General features: G+C 35.7%; 1 protein-coding gene across 2 annotated transcripts in view; it reads left to right on the top strand.

The window, feature by feature from the left end:
- The first annotated feature begins 6,647 nt into the window (after nt 1–6,647).
- LOC149540234 (DNA mismatch repair protein) overlaps nt 6,648–22,065 on the top strand; it is a 51,212-nt gene continuing 35,794 nt past the window's right edge. Inside the window, exons 1-3 of one of the 2 annotated variants that reach the window (XM_089799528.1) lie at nt 6,648–6,814; nt 18,557–18,624; nt 19,924–20,069. In XM_089799528.1, the coding sequence (XP_089655654.1) occupies nt 19,979–20,069 (91 nt within the window). In that variant the 5' untranslated portion in view covers nt 6,648–6,814; nt 18,557–18,624; nt 19,924–19,978. The remainder of the gene's footprint in view (nt 6,815–18,556; nt 18,625–19,923; nt 20,070–22,065) is intronic. The other variant, XM_089799527.1, reaches the window with a different exon arrangement.

Below are 22,065 nucleotides of genomic sequence, written 5' to 3'. Positions count from 1 at the left end.
ATAATATTAAATATAATACTAAGTTACTTATAATAAATATTGATGGTTTAGTAATAAATTTAGTTGTCATATTGACAGTTTTCTAAAAAATTAACGTATTAAATCATACGGTCTTACAAATTTTTAACTTATCAGTTCAAAAGTGCAAAAACATCCAATATGACCATCAAATTCCAAGCCTGTCCCTCTTAAATAATTAAGCCGAGAGGCTTTCTACAACGGCAACAATCTTCAATGTAAACATTTTCCATTTTGAAAAAAAATTGACATTCATTTACATGCCAAAAAACAAAGTAGAAATATGCATTTTTTTATTACTATGATTTTTATGGAATATGATTTTTTAAAAATTTGTATATGGTGAAATAAATCATTGTTTAAATTTGATTTGCTAAATTTTCCAGTCTCATAAAACTTCTATGTATTAATATCAACACATAGAATATATAAAAATAAATACAATAGTTTATTCATGGAATTTTTTAAGCTGAGAGGCTTTGTACAGTGGCAGAATGTAAACATTTTCCATTTTGAAAAAAAATTGACGTTCATTTACATGTTAGAAAAACAAAATAGAATTTTTTTTTTTATTGCTATGATTTTTATGGAATATGATTTTTTAAAAATTTGTATATGGTGAAATAAATCATTGTTTAAATTTGATTTGCTGAATAAAACTTCTATGTAGGAGTTCTAAGCTTTGACAAAGTGCCTGCGAATTGAATCTTTCGAATAATGCTTAGACGATGTGATCTGATTTGACCTGAAGGGATTACAAGGCTTGGATGCAGTGATAGGAACACCAAAAAAACAACAAGAATAGCGATTATTGGACCAAACCCTAGCTTGTCATTTTCGTGAACAGAACGGTTTGTTGGTCCATACCCTAGCTCGTCAACCAGTTAGAAATTTGGACACCTCTTATCTCTTGGTCATGGCTGAGGATAACGACGAATCGATGCGCCTCAAGGCGAAGGCTAGAAAAACAGCTGGAGATCCTTCTGAAGGTGGGGCTTTCTCATCAGTTCAGGGGGACAATGTAAACGCCATCAATAATAACAGGGAGAGTAATGGTACAGATAACAGGGAGGTCTCTGTTATTACAACAAGTAAAGAGGAAAAGGGGCAGGGTAAAGACACCAACATGTTGGAAGAGCTTATGGACGCAAGTAAAACCCAACAAGTCAAAGGTGACAAAACTATGGAGGAGCCGAAAAGTGAAGGTAAAACCCTAGAATATATACTTCCTGATGATGTGCTCGAATCTATTGAAGATTGCCAATATAGATCTATAATTATGTTCTTTCTGAAGGGCATTCATGTTGAAAGTGATTTCTTTAAATGGGCAAAATTAAACTGGGAAAGCAAAGGGTGGGAAATTGAAGCCATGAGAGGGCTGGGTAAGGGTTGCATTTCTTGTAAATTCAAATCTGTTGATGTTGCTCAGGCAATTCTTCAATATGGGACATGGGTAATATGTGGACAGATTTGTTATTTATAGGCTTGGACATTAGATTTTCATCCTGAAGGCCATTCTAGATCAAAATACCCAATGTGGATTGAGTTACCATTTCTTAATCTAGCCTTCAGCCCATTTTTGAAAAATATAGTGGAGCAACTTGGGAGAGTTATCTGGTGCAAAAATAATGCTGATAAGTTTTCTAGCCTAAGAGTACATCCAAGGGCTTGTGTTGAGATAGATTTGAATAACCAGTTGCCAGAAAATATCAAGCTAGTTGGGCCAAGCTTTGAGTTTTGTCAACCAGTAATCTACCTTAATAAAACCAATGCCTATTTTTTCTGTAGACAGGAGGGACACTTGATAAGAGACTGCCCATCCCGTAAGAGAAAAGTTAGTCTCTCCAAGGCCATAGCTCCAACCTCAAACCCTAAGTTGCAATCTTCTCAACCTTTGGTAAGGTCAAATATAACTACCCAGTTAAATCAATCTAATCAATCTACTAGTGAACCAGAGATCCTAAATGACAATGTTACATCACCTACCTATAAAGATGCCATAATGACAGATAGCTAGAGGTTGATTAGGAAAAGAAAAGACCATCCTGGGTCTGCTGCTACACCTAATATGAGATCTTCACCTTTTCATAATCATTCTTCATCGTCAACCAGAGCCAATGCCAAGAATAAGGAAACAACCCTGTCCAGTCCTTCCACAAGGCATAGATCTCCTTCTCCTTCAAAGATAACCAATTATGTTCAACCTGGGAGACATCGATCAAGGTCACCCAGTCCTAAGATTAAGGATCAGGAGAATTCTGAGAAGTCTATTGTACATGCAAACCATTTTGATGTGTTGCCATAGGAGGATGACTCTTCTACCTCAGTCTAACTATGAATTTTAAAATTGTGTCTTGGAATGTTAGAGGGTTATCCCTCCCGCACCGCAAATTTAAGGTTAAGAAAACCATTGTTAAATGGAAGCCTGATGTTGTATTCTTACAAGAGGTCAAGTTAAATGGCCCCCGCCTTGTAGCTTCATTACTCAATGTTTGGAGAGAGGGAATTTTCTTCTATACATTGCATAGTGAAGGTAGAGGGGGGGCAGTCTTGGGGGTGGCTTCTTGGATCAATAGGTTTGTCATTGATAGAGGGAAGGACCCTGCACATAACTGTGTGTGGGTCCTCTCTTTTATCAATGGACAACCTATTGGTTTTTGTTCGATTTATGCCCCTAATAGTGCTAAAGAAAGATGTGACTTATGGGATTGGTTGTCGAATAATTTACCTCAGGCTGATTGGGTTTTTGGAGGTGATTTTAATATGGTTGAACATCACTTAGATCACAGTTGGTCCAACTGTGTAAAACTTAACAATGATGAGTTTGATAAATGGCTTTTTTGTCGCAACACTATTGGGGTCATAGATCCAACCAGTAAAAAATATTCCAATCACCATCAAATTTGGTTTACTTGGACTAACTGCAGGATTGGAGCTAAATGAAAACTTAGTAGATTAGATAGATTTTACATCTCCCCTAACTTGCAACTTGTTGAAGGTCACACGGGTAACTTGATTAATGTAGATTATTCTACCACACTTTCAGATCACTTTCCTATTGTTTCCATCATTACTAAGGGGAATTTGAAAGTGGTTGAATCACAACTGCCATTTAAATTTAACACCTCCCATCTAAAGATTTCATCCTGCATTGATGCCTTGGTTGGGTTGTGGAACTCTTTTCCCAAGTTGAAAGAAGGAGAGTCTTATAGAGTGTGGTGGCATTTAGCTATCTCTAAATGTGTTGAGTTTCTGCGTGCATTTGGCAGAAGATTAGCATGGCAGTGAAAAAGGAAAGAGAAATCTCTATAGGGAAAACTTGAACTACAACAAAAATTGTTGAATTCTAATCCAAGCAATATAGTTATCCAATCTTCCATAGCTTCCATTGAAACTCGACTTCGTAATCTTGACTATTATAGAGGGCAAGGAGCCAAAATCAAAGCTAGATTACACTGGTTTAAAGAAGGCAATATAGGTTCTAAATACTTCTTTTAGTATTTAAATTATAAGCATAAAAAGGAATTCATTGGACCTATATTCGATGAGGACGGTCAAGTGCATTCTCATCCAACAGACGTCCAAAAAGTATTTCAGAGTTTTTTATGAAAAACTTTTCAGGGAAGAGAAACATATGCAGGATGTGCATTTGGTCTTAGAAGATATCCTTGAAGATGTTATCCCGAGGAAGGTGGACCTAGATTATGGTCATTATATTGATCGCAACCTTTCTATTGAGGACTTAGAACATGATGTTTTTTCAATGGCCCGTAACAAGAGTCCTGGGATTGATGGATTATCAATTGAATTCTATCAAACCTTATGGGAGCATATTAAGGAAGACTTCTATTATGCGTACCTTGAAGCTATCAAGGAAGGATCCTTGGGTCCAGAGATTAATAGAGGTTTGATTAAGCTTTTGCCTAAAGGGAAAAATATAGACTTCATATCCGTATGGCGCCCCATCACATTGTTGAACACGTCTGACAAAATTATTACAAAAGCTTTGGCAACTAGGATTAAACCAGCGACCTAAATGATAGTTCGATATGAACAAACAGGGTTTCTTGGTGGCAGATTCATTTTGGATATTCTTATGTTAGCATGGGAGGCATGTGAATGGGCCCGACAATCAAGACAAATGCGTTGTTAGTTAAGTTGGACTTTGATAAAGCTTATGACAGAATGCGGTGGGCATTTATTATAAGGATGTTGCAGTTGTTGGGGTTTGGGCCCAATATTTGTAGGCATGTTAAGATGTTATTCAATGATGCTAATGCTCTATTAAGGGTCAATAATTCGTTGTTTGAGCCATTTCCTTTACAACGCTCTATAAGGCAAGGATGTCCATTGTCTTTGTTCTTGTATGTTTTAGCTGCCGATGCTCTTGGATATCTTTTGCATAAATACAACCAAATGGGTCTTATTAAGGGCATATCTATTCCCAATAATTCAGCGGTAATCAATTCTCATTTTGCTGATGACAGCTTGTTGTTTATTTAGAACTTTGAATCTGAAATTGAACATGTGATGGAGGTGTTGGACCTGTATTGTTATGTGTCAAGCTCTCAACTTGCACAACACAAAATAGAGTTCTTGATGATTCAGTTTGACCCTATACCTCCTTGGATTCCTAATCAACGGAAGATTATTAAACATGGACAAATTACCCGTTATCTTGGTATTCCCTTTGGTTTGGGGATCACTCTTTGTGACATGTGGAATTGGTTCCTTACTAAATTGAAGAACAAACTCTTTAATTGGGGCAACAAATATCTTTCCTTAGCTGGGAAAATACAAGTGATTAATTTAATCTTTTTAGCTTCACACATGTATTATTCTTCTTGTTGGATGCTGTCTACCAAATGTTATGACGATCTTACTAAGATTATCCACCAATTCTTGTAGGCTAAGTGGGATGGCAAGGTAGGCTTTAGGGCTGCCTCATGGCTTTACTGTATTCAACCTAAACACAGAGGAGGATTGGGACTACTAGATCCTAAGACGTAGGGGGTTTGTTTATCCACCAAATGGATAGTTAGAGTTGTTTCAGGTGATGAACCATGGAAGATCCTGGTATGTAACAAAATTGCTCTTGCTGATATGAATAAGAGGTGGCATTCTATGGGTTAGTTGGATAAAATTCTACTTGCTCCTTTTTTCCGTATTAGAGGTTCTCCATCTTTCCAATCCATTTGGCAGGCCTGGTAGCTAGTTTGCAGTTGTTTGGAATGAAGAAAAAGCTCCTTACAACAGGGTTTTAGCTTTGCTAGTTCCTTAATTTGGTGGAATAGGCTTGTTCAATACCATGGACAACCCTTAGCTGTATGTTTCCCTAAACAAGCCCGTTATCTTTTCAACAAAGGTATTAAACATTTTAGTGACATTTGGGACTTTAATACTCTTGGCTGGGTTGATTGGATAGATATCAAGCTCTGCTTTGGTTTACTTAACATGTTTGAAGGATTTTTAATTTTCATCAGGTCACTAGTGCCCCAAGATCTCCTAATGAAGATGTGTACTCCCTTGCAAAGTAACGTTCTCAAGGATTGGTGGTGGCTGGAGAAATTTTTCGTTTTGTAGCTTCTCCTTAAAAAAAATCTACCTTCAAATCCTCCCAGCCTTAAAATTGAACCCTCGACTTAACAATAAGTGGAACTGTAGGGTTTTAGAGAAGACATGGATCAACTTGAGTTCGCAAATTTGGAAATCCAAAGCAGAGGCAAATGCTCAGATTTTGTCATGGAAAGTTTTACATCAGAAATTACCAGTCGGTGATAGATTAAGATTCTTGTCCGTGAAAGCCAATTCTTGCCCTTTTTGTCATCAACCTGAAAATTTGAAACATATCTTTTGGAGCTATCCTAGAGTAAGAAAGAAATGGAATGTTATATTTCAACGTTTTCCTACTATTTTTTATCATACTTTGAAATGGAAGGAGGCAATCTTCGGGATTGGTTTTCATAAGAACATAGTTTCAGATTCTATGTGGCAATGCATTTTGTTACATATATGGAAAAGAAGATGCCGAGCACTTTTTACTAATCATTGTTTGCATCAGGCAATATATATTCTAGTGTTTTACTCAGACATGTTGTTTGAACTAGTTTATCTATGTTTGTAGCTGAAGATTAAACATAAAGATGGAGCACGATATCAGAGACAGGTGGATGAGATTAAATATCAGTTTTTGCAGCTACAGGAAGGTGAAATAAAATGCTCCAGGGAGCTTCAGCAATTTCTTAGTTTTAGAGTCTAATTGTTGCTTTTTAGCTTTATGTGACAACTTGGTTGATTATTTGTCTCAGCAAGTCTACTGTTCTAAAGCCTTGTGGCTGGTTAAAGTTATGTTAGTTCAGCACGTTTTGTTCTAGATATTCATAACTATAATTATTTTTTTGTAATTCTTTCAGCTTTCTTCAATACAAAAAAAAAAAAAAAAAAACTTCTATGTATTAATATCAAGCATAGAATATATCAAAATAAATGCAATAATTTATTCATGAAATTTTTGTTTTCATTTGAATACAATATTTACTAAATTTATATTAATTCTTTTCAAATTAGATACCTCTCAGTTTATTTTACCAAAAAAATTGAATTAAATTTTTAAGTATGCTAGTTGCATGTGTTAATATTAACGGACATAGAACCCTACATTCAGTGAAGTAAATTAAATAAATCTGATCATCGAATTTAACACCAGATTTTCCCAACAGACGAACTTCACTTTTTTTCTGCTGTTTCTAAATTGTTTATGTTGTTGAAAGCTTAACGGCTGGCGGAAAATTACCTGGTGAGTTTTTTGCTCCAGCAACTAGGGATTTTGATTGTACTCTATTCTCATGCCCTACTTCAAATTGTATATGTAATTGAGAAGATTCAGTAGAATAGGCTTTCGATCCAATAACCTACTCTTTACTCAAACAGATGTCTTTTAAATGATGTTGAATCTAAGCTCGACTTTGCGAGAATGTTGAATGTAAACTTGACTTTGCGAGAATGTGTATTGTTTTGGTTGGCACACTTTGCTTCGACAAATTTAACACTTTTTAGGGTAATATTAGGCTTTCCGTCCATGAATAAATTTATTTATATATTTCCAGGAAACGTATGATTTCTTTTCGTTGAATTGATAAGGCTTGCAGGACTTGAAATTTTTATTGCATGCATATATTTCATGCACAGCCACAGACACATAAATGCATCAACTGCTCTGATGCTACCTACAGGCTATGTGATATTTAAACTTGGATGCATTTGTCGGCGGCAGAGGCACTTTGTTTAGGAGACATGCTCAACACAGAGCTGCATTGAATAATTCACTGTCAAATATGCTATGATAAGTATAAATAGAAGACGTTCTGAGTTAACTTTCTCAATGTTTGCACCTCATGTGAGTGGTTTGCAAAACGAGATAAACCTGTAGACGGTATTGAGTTATACTGATATAGCACCTGTCGATTGAACACGATCAGAAGTGCTTGTTACAGTGCTAGGATCAAAACCAAAATCATCTCCAAATACTCTTGGGAAGTTTTCTTGTAGCTATTCCGTAAATGTTGGTTACCATAGTTATATTTTGGTCGGAAGATGGCCGAGTTTCAGAATTTAATACAAGGTTTCTCCATTGTTACACAGTATCATGAGAGGTTCTGTCACTTGGTAATGTATGTTCTTCAATACGAGCAGGGCAAACAATTTAGAACTCACAAGTTCAGTCTAGGGTTGAATCCTGAAATAGGTTCAAATGTTGATACGCATGAACCAGAAACAATGAATTTTGCTTTTAGGAAGGCCCTTTTTCAGGAATAGAGGTTGCAGCAGATGTCCACAGTAAGCACAATCTGGAGACCTAACACTTCCCATGGATTCAAAAGGAAATTTCAGGATAACAAGCAGGACAGTGGTGAACGTCAACAGATCCGGAACATGAGAGGGAAAGATTCAAGGGAATTCCGAAAAGAATTCCAAAAGTAAGACTCAGAATCAGAATAGGGGTAACAAGAGGAACGGTAATTAATAAGAATGGTAGAAAGAGGAATAAACCTGAGGGTAGAGAAGGACCTTGAGATGGTTGTTTTGTTTGTGGAGGTGAATATTATGCTAGCTTATGTCCTCAATATACAATCCACAAAGATGGGAAGAGTCTAAAGGCACAACATTAGGTTCATGTAGCTGTTGATCGCAGGTAGACTGATTTCCAAGCTACTCCTATTTAGTTGGCTAGTAAGCTTTTTGGTCATAATGTTTCGATTTTAATAAATACTGGAGCTACTAATGTCTTGTAGATCTTAGTTGCATCAAGCCTACCAATTAGAGCATGATATTTGTCTGAACAATAGATAATAGAATATGGAAACAGGGCAAAGTGTAGGGTAGAGTAGTGTTTATCTTGCAACAAGTTGGAACTTCCAAGTTTTATATCCCAAGTAAACCTTTATGGAGCCCCATTAGGTTCATATGATGTCATTTTGGGCATCCACTAGTTAACCGAGCATAAGACAATTGTAAATTGTAGAGAAAAATCAATTGATTGTAGTTTTACAGTGTGTGAGACAAGAAATTTTATGGTAAGTTATCAGAGTGTTCTGTCTATTAGAAAAGATACACTATTTGGATCACATCATCTCTGTAGATGGAAGTGAAGTAGACCCAGCTAAGATTAAAGCTATTCTTGAATGGTTAGCTTCACAAAATGTGAGGGTAGTTGAGTTAGTAGTGTATATCTTTGATACCACATGTAAACATTGAAATAAACAAATAAATGTCTATGAAAATAATTGAGGAAAAGATCCATGTGCGTTCTTTGCATCCTTTCAAGTGACATTGTCAATAAAGAATTAGTCCCACTAGACCTTATACTGCAAAACATCTTTGTCTTGTACTTGAATGATACATTCCGAATCTTGAACCTACAATGCATCTGAATGATATGGCATAAGCCAGGAAACATGAAACACATTATGGATTTGGGCTAGAGTGGGTGGTAGAGCAATTCGATATGCAACTGGGCTGATAACATCCAACACATCAAAAGGATTCACATATCTCCGTGTGAGTTTTGACGACTTGTCAAAGAAATTGAACTCTTGTGAGGTCTTACGTGCAACAACACTTCGCCCCCTTTCTAGAACTGCCTGAAATTGTGGTTCTTATCAGCATAACTCTTTTGTTGATGAATGACTCCTTCAACTAACTACAAATAAAAGTCATATGTTCCTCTATCTCTCTCTCAACATTTTAGGACTCAATTCTGTCCCAATTGATAGGAGTGTGAAAATTTTGCCCCTACAGTGTCTTAAATGGTGCCATTCCCAAAGAAACATAATAAGAGTTGTTATATGCAAACTCTAACAAGGGAAGGTACTCTTCCCACTTGTACAACTAATCCATATAGTATATTTGGAGGAAATCCTCTAACACCTGATTTACTCTCTCTGTTTGCCCATTTGTCTGAGGGTGACAGACAGTGCTGAAGTTCAGTTGGGTATCCAAGGAAGCGTCAAGCATTGTCCGAAACTTTGACATCATATCTGTATTCCTATTAGATATAATAGTCTCTAACATACCACACAATCTAAACATTTCAAGTAGCTCACTTTTTTTAGGGAGTTTGAGAGATGAATTAAGGCTTTGGCCGAGAAGTTTGTGCAGGAAATTCTCAAATTGCACAGTGTGCTAAAGACTATTATATTTGATAGGGATACATTGGTGACATCAAGGTTTTTGACAACCTTGAATGCTTCCTTGGGTATTCGAATGAACTTCAATACGACCTATCACCCTCAAACAGATGGGCAAATGGAGGGAATAAATTAGGTATTAGAGGGTTCACTTTGAATGTACTGAATGGATCTACAATTCAAGTGAGAAGAATGCTTGTCCTTTGTTGAGTTTGCATATAAAAACTCTTATTATGGTTCTTTGGGAATTATACCATTTGAGGCACTGTACAGGTGAATGTGTCACACTACTATTAGTTGGGACAGATTTGAGGACATGATCTTATTTGGTCTTTATATGTTGAGTGAGATGAAGAAACATGACTTTGATTCTCAACCAATTGAAGGAAGCTGTTGATCGACAAAAGAGTTATGCAGATAAGAACCACACTTTCAGGCAGTTCTAGAAAGGGGACAGAGTGTTCTTAGCTGTGAGATCTCACAAGAGTTCAATTTTTGCAAGTTTTCAAAACTCACAGCAAGATATGTGGGGCCTTTTGATGCAGTGGAGGTTATGAACTCAGTTGTTTATTGACTTTCTCTATCACCCTTTCTAGCCCGAAGCATTTTCTTTCTTAAGCCTCATCCTCTAGATGCATCTCATATCTTAAATTGATGTACATTGCAGGTTTAGGATCCTGGGGTGCTGCTAGTAGAGCTTACCCACCTCATTCTTACACATACCATTTGAGTACATGACAAAGATATTTTGTAGTATGAGGTCTAGTAGGAGCAATTCTTTGTTGATAATGTTACTTGGGAGGATGTAGGGGATATGCATAGATATTTTCTTCAATTATTTTTATGGACAATTTATCTGTTTATTTCGATCTTTACATGTCGTTGTTAAATAAAAGAATCTATCGTTCTCATTCTACGATGGCATTTCATAGCATATCAAGAAAACATAATATAAATATGCTAATTAAACAGGGTATTTAGATAAGAATGACCATGTAATATCCAGACAGTTGTATGAATACAAAAAAAAATAGTAAATAAAAGTTAAAATTGGAACCTGAATGTTTGACAGTGTATCATGCAAGTTTGTCTTTTCAACTTGTCATAATCTCTAACTTAGCACGAACTCTCCTTTTCCAAAAGTTTTCTCCCCCCTTTCCAATCCTTTCCATCCCTTTCTTGTTCTCAATTTTCCATCTTCCATGCCATAGTCTTCAAATGCAAAGGAGAGTGGGTAAAGCTTTCTTCTGCCTTAAGGCCCACCTCCACATGAATTGATCGTGCTTCCTGCATTACTGCCCCTTCATTTGTTATTATCGAGTGTGTGACGGGGTTTGGGTTATTCCTTCTAGCTCATCCAAACTATTTGAGGTCTTTTCTTATTATTTGAACTTTTACTGATTTGTTTTGAACATAGTTGCTCCTTTCATTTGATTCAATAGTTCATCTAAGGGAGATAGTATCTGTTTTTGATGATTAAGCTTACTAAGAAAATGCTTAATCAACGCATAATCGTAAGGCACCATCTTTCTTTACTAAGATCACAGGGGTACACTTGGGCGTATGAACCCTTTATCTAATAGTTCTTGTCGTTGCGCCTTCAGTTCATACATCTCTGTGGTATTCATTATGTATGGAGCCTTAGATTGTGGCTTGGTTCCACACATTAAATCATCAAATTCCCCCTTCTGAGGTAATTCAATTAATTGCTCCAGAAAGACATCCCAAAATTCTTGTAATATAGGATAACCATGTATACAATAAGGAGTGTTGTCCATATCCTTAACATCTGCTACATACAACATACGCCCTTTCCTTTTTACCCTTTTTAGTTGCATAGCGTAAATCTCTCTTAGCTTAGTGGGTTGTTTCACACCCCTAACTACTGCAGGTTTTTTACATCAGTAAGGCATTCAACTGATTTTTCTATACAATATACAATTTCCTTATGCTTGGTTAACCAATTAATGCCCAAAATGACATAGGAACCCAATGGGGCTACATAAAGGTTTACTTGGGTTAGAAAACTTGGAAGTTTCAACTCACTGCAAGATAAACACCAGTCCACCCTATGTGCTGCCCTATTCCATATTCTACTATCCATTGTTCAGATATATATTCTACTCTAACTGGTAGGCAAGATACAACTCTAGGATCTACAAAACATTCAACAGCTCTAGTATCAATTAAAATGGTAACATTATGACCAAAAAGCTTACCAACCAATTGAATGGGAGTAGCTTGGAAATCAGCTTGCCTTGATCAATATGCCTGTGGACCTTTCCCATCATTTTGGGCTATATGCTGATGACATGAGCTAGCGTAGTGTTCACAAACAAAACAACCATCTCAGGGTCCCTGATTGCCCTCAGGTTTATTTCTTTTGCTGTCATTCCTGTTGTTACCTCTGTTCTCATCCCAAGTGTTATTGTTGGAATTCCTGCCAGAAATCCCTCAACCTTTCCCTCTCATGTTTCAAATCTGTTGACATTCACCACTTCACAAAATGTCTTGTCTGAGGCAAAAATAAGCCCCCAAATCCATCACTTCGATGCATGCTTGAAACATAGATTCAACTTAGTGCCAACTTAGAACCATTAGTTAATGTCAAAGCTTACTTGGGTGTGTAATTTGCGGTCGTAAGAAAAAAGTTGACTTGTGTTGGTTTTTAAATGCTCTACAATATTTTGGGGACGGGGACAGGGATGGTGGTACAGCAGGAGACACATTTTCAAGATGTTTCCTAGAGGGCCAACAATAGGGTATGTGTCCCTGTGTAACATAGATACTCAGTTGCCTCTGTTACTTATTTAAACTTTGAATTGACAAATGGTGTATACTTTGAAAGGGTTCTTGAATCTGATTGTTGTTGAGTTTATTATGTTCTGAGTTGCATATATTCATTTTCTTTTGTCTTTGAGAATATTATTTCAGAACTCTTTGTTTCATAAGTTGGCATTGTCAACGGTCGTAGAGCCACGTTCTTGCTAGACTGTGGGTTGGTGAGTGGCAGGGATCAAATACACAAGCAAAGGGAAAAGAAGAAGGCAATGGGTGATAGGGAAGAGGCAAATTCCCAAGGTTTCATCAGGGAGATGAGAGAGATTAATACATGAGTGAGGGGTGCTAAGAGAGAGATGGTTCAACCTTTAAGAGGAACGGACCGGCAACTAAGTGCTGATAAACCTGTTTAAAATGGTGCTGAAGGCAGCTGTTTGGGTGGAGAAAAAACTTCAATAGGTGGTGAAAAAGCCTCTGCTTATGGTGGGAGAGCTTCAATTAATACAGTAATCTTCAAGGCTAAATTTCTTGACAAAGAAACAACTGAGGGTATTGGGGAAGAACAACCCGATCTAGAGGAAGACATGACAAGATTTGGTGATGCATACCTATTATGAGATGAAAAAAGCAATGGGGCATGGGAAGAACGGTATGGAGGAAGGACATTCAACAGTGTTTGGAGAAGATTACCATCCCAAAGTTGATGGATATGGAAGCTCATCAACAAGAGTTTGTTTGCAAAAAATAGATAAATATTTTTTATTGAATCCAATGCTTGAAGAAGAGGTTTTCAAATATTCTACCTTGCATTTTGAAGGAGTGGCTCACAAATGGTGGCTTCATAACATTGTAACCCAAGGGCTTGATTTAATCACCACCTTGAAAGATTTCAGCCAAAGATTGATGGAGAGGGTTGATAGTAGGGTTCTTTAGAGAGTTAGCACAGTTGAAGCAAGAGGGTAAGATGGAAGAGTTTGCAGCAGAACTTTAGAGGCTAGCAGTAATGGTTTCTGATTTGTCAGTGCAAATGCTTATAGTCTTCTTTACAGAAGGTCTGGCTGAACCCCTTAAAGGGTTACTAAGAGCATTCAATCCTAGCACCTTACAAGAAGCCGTCAGTAGGGCTTTGAATTTTTAACATGCAATGGCTAAAGATAGATGGAGTCTCAAGCAAACATATCCAATGCTATCAAAGGAGTCTTCTCAGAAGATCACACTTGCACCCAAGCCAAATGAAGAAGAGATGTCTAAAACTGAGCTGTAATGAAAAAAGGTTATGCTTCACATGTAGAGAATCGTGGCAACCAAGTCTTAGTTGTTTGAGCAAAGAGCAAATCAAAACATAGAAGTCATCTCTGATGAAGTCATAGATGAAGGCTAAGTCACAAGGTTCGAGTTCGTCAACTATGAAATTCGGATGATGTTCGACAAGGCAAAAAAAATCAAATAAATTCGACAATAAGTTCGTCTTACATAATTTTCTAAAATACTGTATACAAGGCCTTACATAGTTTTTTGCCTTCACGATCATCATCCGAATTATCTATAAAATTTTCATGATGTATGGAGAAGGCCTTCAAAAATGGGGCAGTATGGATTCAAGTTCAAAGTTGTTTGAGGGCAAGCTACGTTCAGGATGTGCTAATTGTAATGACCTTGACTATAGACCTAGGTTATCCAGGTCATCCATATGTGTGTTTTAATTGAATTAATAAATAAAATATCAATAAATGAAAATTTTGAATATTTTAATAGGTTGTCTTGGCTGACCAAGGAGGGAGGTTTTCTAAGTAAATAAATTTAATAACAAGACTGCTCTTAGGATGATCAGCAGTGATTACCACTTTACTGACCAATACCATGGTGAGAGTTTGTGCAGCTCCAGAGTAGTATGGAATCGGATTTTATTTTATGCATTAAATGAACCCCCTTGCTTCCTCAGACACCAATTTAGGAAGCACCCGGTAGCAGGATGACAATCCTATTGCTTGCTTTCAGGAGGTTTTCTGTAATTTTTGTATTCTTCTTGGATGTGAACCCTGGGAGAACAAACACAGGATCAAAAGATTGTTAGCAGTGGAAGGGAAACACATTACATTTGCTTTTGTCTGGGACACAACAAGGTATAGGATAAGTGTATTAAAGGAGAATTTTGTAGGCAGTACATAGCATAATATGGATCCAAACTTCTGAGCAAGCAGCATTCATATTGGTTAAGGTAATGACTGGAGGACCCAGGTCAATAACTTCTACTGAATACTTTAGGAGCTGCCACTGGGCTGAAGGCATTCTTGTGTGTAGGAGTTTTTACAATCAGTTATATGTATTGGGTGATGGTCTGATTAATAGATATGCATTGAGCGGTCTTTGTCACTTATATAAACTTTGAATTGACGAATGACATATATTCTGAATGATTTCTTTATTCCAATTGTTGTTGTTGAGTTGATTATGTTCTGAGTTGCGTATACACATTTTCCTTCATCTTATAGAATATTATTTCAAAACTCTTTATTTCATAAGCTGGTATACTTCAGGTCAAAAAATCACTGATTAAGTCAACTTGAAAAGCAATGAAGTTTTCTAAAAAATGTTTAGAGTTTTTTCATTTACCGTAGGCTGCGATGGCTAACAAAAGGGCTGCAATGGCGGCTGAGGAAAGGTGCAATTGCTGAGGACTATTAAGGCACACAGATTCAGACTGATTAGAAAATGTAGAAGCACAGATTCAGACTGTTGAGAAAATGTAGGACAGATTCAGACATAGGAACTATTTTGACGATATACCTCAAAGATGCCATCACATGGAGTGCTGATTGTAGGATACACACATAATGGTTTTGCTCTTCAATAGGTTATAGAAAACATTTTTGAAAATTTAATGTAAATTTGTCTAAGTATGCCAAATTTCATCCCCAATGAATGAATTGGAAAGTCAACGCATTGTGTTCAAATCTCCTCATATACACATCACTATTATGCTCGTGTGTACACATTAGCATCACTATATATATTTCTATAGAGCTATAAGTTGTAAATTTATATAAGTTATGAATTGATGATCGTGAGTTTATAGATAAGTTTATGATATACAAATTTTAATCTATTTGAATTGGTTTTGTAAATTTATAATACTGTATAATATAGATTTATAATACTATTATACTATATATTAATACTAAAGTAGTATAATATTGTATATTAATAAATTCATTATAGAGAGTTATAAATCAGTATAAATTAATAACTGCATATCTAATAAATTATAATATTGTATATTATTCTTAATGCTAATATGCATATGCATGGTTTATTAACAACATTTATAAATTTATAAGTTTATAGTGTTTATAAATTATAAATTCATTATAGAGAACAAATGTATTTATTTATTGTATTCATAATTATTTATTAATATAAATATAAAAAAATTATATTTTTCAAATGTTCGATAAAAGTGTCGTTTTATTGCCAATTTTTTTGCTGAGCTTTTGGTGATTCCGAGTTTTTCAAAAATTTTGAGCTAGCCGAGATATTGCTGAAACCGAGTTTTTCAACTATGCTTTAGATGACCATAGAACTCAAGGCCTCTCACATCTTCACTATTTGTCTTAAGATGAGTGTGTGAGATGCAAATCACGTTTTTTATCAACTAAAAAGATAAAAACCAAAGTATAAAAAAACAAAATTTAAATTACCATCAACAATTCCAACTATTAGGTCTTGAAAATGGCTTGTTACATATGAGGATTAGTCACAAACATTTGAATCTCCTCGATCTGTGTGTAGATTTGTTTGACCTTGTGAATTTGTGTGCTAATCTCTTACAAGATTAAATTGAGTGGACTGCACACTGCCCAAAAAATGTAATTACATGTAACCTCCACTATAGACCTAGCTGTCCTACAATTTTTAGCATTGTCCATTATGACCTGAACAACATTTTCAGGCCCCACCATCTTACTGAATTCTATGATTATATTGACAATGTAACTTGCATCTTTTACTTGCCTCTCACAATCCACTACCTTCAAAAACATAATCCTTCGGGGGACACTATTAAACATTGGTTAAATGGTCTTGTTTTATAATCTTTCCATGCATAAAAAATAGACACACCTATTTCTAGGCATGTAATTTTTATCATTCTCAATGATGTCTCCATTAAAGCTTTCTCTTTCACCAATAAGGTGGTTTGTACCTTTTAATGCCTAGGAATGACATAATTAGGAGGTGTTTTGCAAAGGGTATTCACCATCTCCCACCAATATTGTGATCTAACAATATTGAGAGGAAACACGTTGCCATAAATTAATTGAGCAATGCTTCAATCCGTAGCCTTGGTGCTTTCATTTTTGAAGGCCTTCTCCAATGTTCCTCTTTTGCGTGTAACCAGAACATTGTCAAGTTTAAAAGGTTGTGGCATTGGCATAAAAGGATGTGTGCCAGCTAGTTGTGCACTTGGAGGTCTTTTCAAGCTTTTCTTAGCAAAAGGATGATTATTAGCTTTTCATTTGTCGCTTCTCATGTGGACATCCTCTTGGTCTTTAATATAAGCCATTATTATATCTTGTGGTAGTTCTTTTTCATTTGCCCTGAGAAGCTTTTATTCATCATTGAGGTATAGCACATAAGTGAGCTTTCACTCGATAATATGAGCTTTTATGCTCTTTGTTGCAATCATTACACTTTCAAAGAAAACTCCCACTATGGGATATCATTTTCTTAATCATTGTTGTGTAATGCCAAAGTGGCAAAGCTGCAGCAATTCTAAAAAGACATCATTTTGGCCTTGGGCATTTGAACTAGAGCTTCCAGTTCCAATCGTTATTTATGAATCTTGAACCTAAAATGAAAATCATTATTGAAATAAAAGTACAAAATTCGGCATTATAACCCCTTATTATGTATAAAAAGCTACAAAATATTCCAAAACTTCTTTAATTATAATAAAAACTTAAATGTTTTGGGAAAACTTTGTAGAAACTTGAAAAAGAAGAGTTGCTCACTTTTTGATGGCTAAATTTTCCTTCTCCTCTGATTCTTAAGCCTTTGGTATGTGTCTTACTTTTGCATAGCCTTCATCTTTGAAAAAAATGCAGCAACCTTCAACACTAGCCTAGGGAAAAAGATTGTGAGAACTGTGTTTTTTGGTGAAGAAATGAGTTGAAATAGCAGAAAATGGGAAAGTTAGCATAAAATCAGGTTGGGGGGCATTTTTGATTTTTGAATGTGTTTTTTAAGTTGTGGGGCTGTTTTTTGGATGCCTACAGTTCCAAGAACACTTGGGTTCACCTAGGTGCAGCCTAGCTCACCTAGGGTACCACCCGGGCAATACCCTAGTTGAACCCACAACAAACCCAAGCAGTATCTTGGGTGAATCGAGAACCACACCTGTACTAGGTCTAGATCAAAATTGATTCGAACCTCCTAATGGAAAATTCGGAATCTTATGTTAAGTTTTTAGCCCAGAAATCAATGACATTATTTCTGCAGGAGGTGTCTCCATGGTCAATATAACTGGTTGGAGAGTTGATGTTCCAGGTGGATATCTGTTTGTCGTTCAGATATCTGAACCGGCACTACATATGGTTGCCTTGAGCCCATCATTTCAATGAGACTGCATCATGTGATTGATGTGAATCTTAATAATGAGAACTTCTAGCAGCAATCATTATTGCCTTACCTCTTTTATCTTAGGCTTCAACGGTGGACTTCAAGAAGTCATAAGCCACAACAAAATCTGCTGCTACAACCATGCAACACAGCTAATAGGCACATAATCTATATTGCACTGGTACTATATAGAAAGATATGGGACAGAGTTAATAGAAGCAAATAATATTAAACAGGATGTAGTGCCATGTTTCTTTCTTTCTTCAATACACTTTACATATATATAGGACTGTATTTCCTATATTACAGGGAACATCCCAGAACCAATTGTGACTAACAATAAACAAACTCTTAATTATACGAGTTGTAAAAATACTCATGATGCAAACGAACATTTACTATTATCTCAAGTTGTATTTCAACTTAATATTTCTTATACATGGTTAAACATGCAGACACTAATTTCCAACATCTGCAACATCTCTTGTGGATTTGAACACAGATCTCCATCATGAAAGACTTGGTGAGTTACCATTTGAGCTCATCCCTTTTGACAAGCTAAGGCATTTCATTGTTCCATTCTTTCAAAACTGTTCTTTTTCCTTGTGGGTTATGAATATTAAATAGCTTTATATCCTATTTAATCAGTTCTCGCATTGTTCTCCTTAAAAAGGAGGAGAAGAATCTAAATATTAAAATTATCTACTTGTCTTTGGATGATCATTGGTCCTTTTTACACGATTATAGCCGAGTAGATTTTGTAAAGTTAGTCACTGGAGAAATCAGATGGCACCCTTGTTATTTCTTGAACCACTTTTTATTATTAAAATTATCTACTTGTCTTTGGATGATCATTGGTCCTTTTTACACGATTATAGCCGAGTAGATTTTGTAAAGTTAGTCACTGGAGAAATCAGATGGCACCCTTGTGATTTCTTGAACCACTTTTTAATTAGCCCTTCCTTCTTTATCTACTTGAAACATGGTGCCAAAAAAATTGTTTGCTCCACTCTTTAGCTTTGGTCTTTCTGTATGCCAACTTCCATGTTAAATAATTCTGCTTTTATCTCCATACATCTAGTTTTCCTATTCTTTCAGCTTATTATCAAATTTTGAGTGTTGGCTCCATATTAACTCAAAGTTAAAGAGGATACTTGCTAGTTTTTAATCGTTTTGGTGGCATAGAGAATTTGGCAAATAATCTGATCCTAATTCACATGAATATTTAAATCTATTATTTTGCTCAACGCCAACCATTCTGGACTTATTCGTCTCCTTGCCTTTGTTTCCTCAAAATAAATTACCCTAGTTTCTCTTCTACATCCCAAAGAACTCCTTTATGGCAAAAAGAACTGAAATCAAACAATGTTGTTTCTTGAGGGTTGTTTCCTTGTTCTTCTCTCATGGATATAAATTGCACTAAAATCTCCATCATTTTGTATCCTAAATTTTCTATTGAATGCCTCCTAGCTCTTACCAACACCTCTTTTTCCTATTTGTCTTCTATTGGTTGATTGGTCCATGTGCTGTTCTTTTATGGGATTTACTTCTAAGTCCTGTTGAGCTGCATTGGTAATCCATGGACATTTATATAGTTTCTCTTTCTTTGTTAGATTGGGGGATTTTAAACATGTAATAATATAATAATTTTCACTGCCTTAAATTACTTTTTGTTATGTGTCACAAATTATATTAGGGACATCTTCCTTCTCTAAATTATAATGTTAACATGTTACATGATTTTTGCATATAGACATTCATTATTGACTTCAATTTTCTGTATTTTTTTTTGGATTCTAATTATTCAATCTGTTGATTTCAGAAGCAATTTCCAGAGTGAGGAGGAAAGAAAGAATATCTGGGTTAACATTTGAAAAATGAAATTTCTGGATTGGTACGTAAAGCTTGCCGTTGGATTTACTTCAATTGGTGCTGCTATGGAGTACTTTATGATACGAACTGGCTTTTGTGTGAGGAACCTCCATTCTACTTTTCACCGTTTTTGCTATATTTCCTTAATTACCCACTCTTGATTTCTTACATTTCAACCACAAAGATTCCATGAAGTAAGATAAAATTATGCAGTTGAGTTCTTACTCTAGAGTTAATGAATAGCTATTATGGTTGACCTAACAGTGGGGTTAAATAACCCATGCTCAAAGATAAAATAGAATTAGAGAAGAATACAGTGTATAAATAAAAGGTTTAGCAAAATAATAATGAACAACCAAGGAATTATATTCATCAACAATGTGCAAGCTGAGTATCCATATCCACAAACTTGAATTAAGATTGGGTACTAATTATGGGTACAATATGCTGGTACGTGCAACACTTTTTTTTTTGTGAGGTTGAGTACATTTCTATAAAATAAATATAAAAATTCTATATATACATTTGCAAGCAAAAAATAGAACAACCTTTAGAATAACATTTGTAATGCTCATCACAAAACCACCAAGACTATTAGACATTTCAAAAATTAAAATAATTAAGAACAGTTCGATATCATTTTGTCAAACTTGCCTGTCATGATAAACAATCATTGTTCCATATTAAATTATACCATTACTTGTCATCATTACTGACATTAGCTGATGTATGTAGATTTGAAGGACACATGGAACCCCACTGCTACTTGTAGTGAAAGCATTTTGGCTCCTCAACTCCTTAAAAAGTGATGATTCTAACAGACATATCCAAGTTAGTTCACTCTGGGTCTACATCCCACAACTTTGTTGTCCCTTGTGTCATTATCTTTGAGTTAGAAGGCACAAGTTGGAATGCATGTAAACCGGCTTGTTTGATGCCAATTAGTGCACTTGATTCAGTGGATGTACTCCATTAGTCAAATGAAGAAGATCTGGCAATCTATTGAAGCAAATTAAATGTTGGAGTTATTGATTTAATGAATTGTAAGTAGAACTTCACAATTTTAAAGTAATCTGATTTAGAATGGTAAAAACTAATAAATTTGTGATAAAATTTTGATTGCAATAGTTTGGATATGTGGAAATTTATGGCCATTGAGGTACCACCAAAAGCAAGTATACTACCTTTACTTGTCATGAAGAGAAGAAACACTTCGATTTGTGGGGGCTACATAATCAACAAACTCACTCGTGATTACATTCTCCATATCAGGATCAAGGAAGAGTTTAGCAAGTGCATTCCTATACCCTTGGTTAACTTCTACATGCCATAGTGGCAGTACCCTCATAAGCATGGCAAGGATTTGTTCTCTAAATATTTGTGATTTGATACAAAGGTAAGAAATTGGAGTAGGGTGTTGATTTAGTTCCATTGCTCAACACAAATCAACTGCAATTTTTTGAAGAATGATTCTTTTGGATTTTATCCTTTCTACTTATGACAGATTTCATCTTCTCAATTGTTGTGTGGATCTTTCTGGAAACCTCTTACAAATATGGCAGTAAAGAAAACAATACTCATTATGGGCATGTTGAAACTAAGAAGATATTCTATGCCATTCCACAAGTGTCATCTGCGTTCATTTGATTTACATTTTGTTTTCTCTCTTTGTTGGATTGCCTCTATATGGACCAAGAGTGGTTGATGACCATGCTAGAATGCACCTTTTGCACCTTACAAGGTGTCTCAAGATGATTGTGTGTTTAGATTTGGGTGTTTCAAGATGATTGTGTTTTTGAATCTCCTTGGTCTCCACATAGACTTGTTGATCTAATCTATTTTCCCTCCCAACCTTTCTAGCCTAGGTTGTGTGAGTGGACAACACAAGGTTGTCCAATATATATATGAGATATGTGTCTCAAGCATCATATTAGCTGCTTTGCAATTCTTTTTATTGTCTGTTACGACTTGGACACAATTCCAAGGACCCACTTCTTGATTCCAACACATAAGAACATTAGCTATAAATTGTGAATCCTTCACTTGTCATTTACTATTTACATCTTTCATAAACATTGCCCCTTTGGGGCAC

This window comes from Cupressus sempervirens, chromosome 9 (genome assembly GCF_028749045.1).
Source record: "Cupressus sempervirens isolate cs-2001-9-10 chromosome 9, ASM2874904v1, whole genome shotgun sequence".
In the NCBI taxonomy this organism is placed as follows: Eukaryota; Viridiplantae; Streptophyta; class Pinopsida; order Cupressales; family Cupressaceae; genus Cupressus; species Cupressus sempervirens.
Note: the sequence above shows the minus strand (reverse complement) of the source record. Positions and strands in the feature narration are given on the sequence as shown.